The sequence below is a fragment of the Tribolium madens genome, unplaced genomic scaffold, assembly GCF_015345945.1.
Source record: "Tribolium madens isolate multiple individuals breed KSU strain unplaced genomic scaffold, Tmad_KSU_1.1 Scaffold_71;HRSCAF=194;Tcas5.2_LG6, whole genome shotgun sequence".
Lineage (NCBI taxonomy): Eukaryota > Metazoa > Arthropoda > Insecta > Coleoptera > Tenebrionidae > Tribolium > Tribolium madens.
The window spans coordinates 5,877,078-5,880,250 of record NW_025401041.1 but is presented as its reverse complement, the minus strand read 5'-3'; the positions used below and the strand labels follow the sequence as shown (position 1 = coordinate 5,880,250).

At 30.3% G+C, this 3,173-nt stretch overlaps 1 protein-coding gene across 2 annotated transcripts in view; it reads right to left on the bottom strand.

The window, feature by feature from the left end:
* The window catches only part of LOC123009296 (A disintegrin and metalloproteinase with thrombospondin motifs 9), a 41,188-nt gene that overhangs the window by 14,605 nt on the left and 23,410 nt on the right, over window positions 1-3,173 (bottom strand). For both annotated transcript variants that reach the window (XM_044405497.1, XM_044405498.1), the window contains exon 5: window positions 1,592-1,757. In XM_044405497.1, the coding sequence (XP_044261432.1) occupies window positions 1,592-1,757 (166 nt within the window). The remainder of the gene's footprint in view (window positions 1-1,591; window positions 1,758-3,173) is intronic.

Here is a 3,173-nt window from a genome sequence, read left to right as displayed (position 1 = left end):
TCTGTAAATTATTTTGGTTTTATCTTTGTTATCTTTTTGTTTAGTTTCCTCTTCTTCATATTTTTTTTTCTCTCTTTGTTTTTTAACTTACAGTACTGCTTCTGCAAGTTGTTTTGTTTTCTTTTCAACATTTTTGTCATTATTGGTACTGTTTTATTAAGTTTTTCAGATCACTCTTTCTATTTTTTCTGATCAATACTTTTTTATTTAAAGTTTGTTTATATTGTCTGTCAATTTTTTCATTCTGTTTTTTCCACTTTATTTTTTTTCCAAGTCTTTTTTTCCCAAAAATTTAAATTTTTTCAATCATTCTGTTTTTAGGATTTTTTGTTTTTCTCTATGTCTATGTATTCTTATATTAGCAGATTAGAAGGAATTTGAAATAAAATCAGAACAGTTGAATTATATAGTTCATTGACAAGGTCTATTAGTTTTACAAATTATAATGTAAGTACAAAACATATCTGTTTCCTGAATTTCTGTTTCTGTTTTTTTTAATTTTTTTTGTTTTCCTAAAAGGAGAAATTTTACTTCTTTTCAAACCTTTCTTAGTTTTTAGCACTTTTTTTTCTATTATAGTTTTCTGTTTCTGTGAAATAAAATAAATATGTTCGCTTTTCTGAATTCCTCTTTATTAAATTTTTCTTACATTATTTTTGCAAACAAAATAAAAAACCCAAAATGAAAATTTCGTTCGAGTGGATCCAGGTCGGGTCCGTGAGCCGCTCCGGGCGAATGTTTGCTTTGATACCATGTGTGGTCTCGATAAAAACGATAGTACCAATAAAATGGTAATGGCCTCGACGATCAGACTGCGAGGCACCATCGATGGGTACAAAAAAGCACCGTTCACCGCAGCCATGGTACAGGTGGATTGCGGTATGCGTGGGATTTTATACGGGGGGTGTGCCGGAATTTCACTCCAAAAATTGGGGAATTTTTCGGTTGCTAGTTTTATTTTTATTATCAACGGTTCGTGACCCTCGACATTGGACTATAAATAACCGACAGTTATTAAATTATCACTACTAAAAACGGAAAATTTTAATAAATAAAAAACACTCGCCAAGCTCGTCCATCACGCTCGATTTTTCACACCTACACCTACTTGATTCAATTACAAAACGGTATTTATTGCAAGCATAAAGATGTCTACAAAACACCATTCAACGCCTGTCTTCTTTTTGCCGACGATTTCACTTTCATTCAATTTTTTTGCCCATTTAACAATCTTAAGAGTGATTAGTTGGCGTGAAAAATTGTTTTTGGAACTTTAAGAATCAACCCACGTTGTTATCGAATTACGACACGATCATCGTACAAAATTTATGGTCAAAATCTCCATAATTATAAAAGCGACGAGAATGCTGATAGTGCGTCCTAGGTGTGTCATTATTTCCATTCTACGAACATGAAATTGAATCTGAGATCACAATAAAAAGCACACAATACGAAGCGATTGTCGAAAAAATCAGAAAAAAATTCTGTATGTGCCACTTGTGAGATATTTATCACCGATTATGTGGCAAAACAGGTGTTAGGCTTGAGGCATGGCTTGAAAAAATGTTGTACCAATTTGGGACTTTCTTACCGTTGGTTTCGCATTGGTCCGATTCGTTGACGACTTCGTTTCCGGTCGGTGGACTATTGTGGATTTTTTTGATCCGGTGGAGGAAGCTGCCCAACGGGTATTCCCCGGAGGATTTCTCCGCCGGCTCGATGTAGTAATTGTCGTGCGAAGTGCGGATGTAGCCGGTCTGAAAAATGAAGATAATTGGCGGTGATTTATGGCCGAACGTTTTTCATTGTTAAAGGGGCGTTTCCGGTCAATCCGGAAGCTTCAAACACTCTGTATATAAAAAAAATGTTATTTTTTTCTTTGCGAGGCGAAAAGATTTATTCCCCTTGTCACTTCTTCTCCGAAGCCATTAATTTTAATTTTGAAAGCGATTCTAATCCTATTTTTTACCAGTCAGTAGTGTTTTAAAACCGGCCCCTCGTACATAAATCAAATTTTTAACTACAGAGAGTTTAAAATGCAATAAAATGTATTCTTTTATTCGATGAAAGTGAGGTTTTATGAGCCAAGACGTGAATGTGGGGACTAAAAAAATTAAATAAAGCTCTTTACGACTTTATTAAACCAAACAGAATGGTGCTATTTTTATTTTTTGAATAAAAAATACAGGGCAAAAATTATCAAATTAACCACAATATTTTAAGCTCTATCTTTTTCATAAGTTCTATTAGATGATCTTTTTCGAAAACTGTATAGAATTTTACAATGATGAAAAAAATCTTAAAACTTAAAGATCTCATCGCTTCAAAAAAAAACCAAAAATAATTAAATATTCCTAGTCTTGGAATGTGGATTCTAAATTTTTAGAATTTTAGGGGCTTGAAAATCTTTAAAAATCCTAGATCTTTAAATTTTTAGTCTTATTAGAATCCTAAAAGTCTAAAAATTATATTTTAAAATGTTATTTCGAAAAAAAAAATTAAATTTTGTTCAGAATTCTACAATCGTGAAATTTTAGAATCTTTAAATCTCAACATTCTTAGATTCGTGGAATTCATATACAGGATTGTACATTGATGATATATTCTAGAATTCTAAAAACAAAATTCTTCAAGTTTTCATATATTTAGAATCGTGGTTTAGAATTTTGTGTCTAAAACTTGGAAGATTCAATTTTTTTTCTGAAAAACCTAGATTTTTAAAATTTCATCATTTTGGAATTTAGAAAAACCTTTAAAACTTAGAATTTTATAAAAACTAAAGATCTATAAATTTTCATATTCTTGGATTCCTGGATTTCAAAATTTGAGAATTTGAGAATCCTGAATTTAACATATTTAAAATTTTTAAATTTCGAATCTAAAAATTGTAGATTATTAAAACTTAATAATCTTAAAAACTTAAAAATCTTCAAAAACCCATAATTTTAGAAATTTGAATCATGGATTATAAATTTTAGTTTTGATGGAAGTCTAAAGTTCTTAAATATCAAATCTCGAAAACCTGAAGATTTTAAATTTTCGTATCTTGGATTCCTGGATTCCAAAATCTGAGAATCTCGAAGCTTAATAAATATCTTAATTTTAGAATCTTGAATCCTTCAAATATTCAAAATTTTAAAATTTCGAATCTCAAAATCTTAGATTATTAAAAC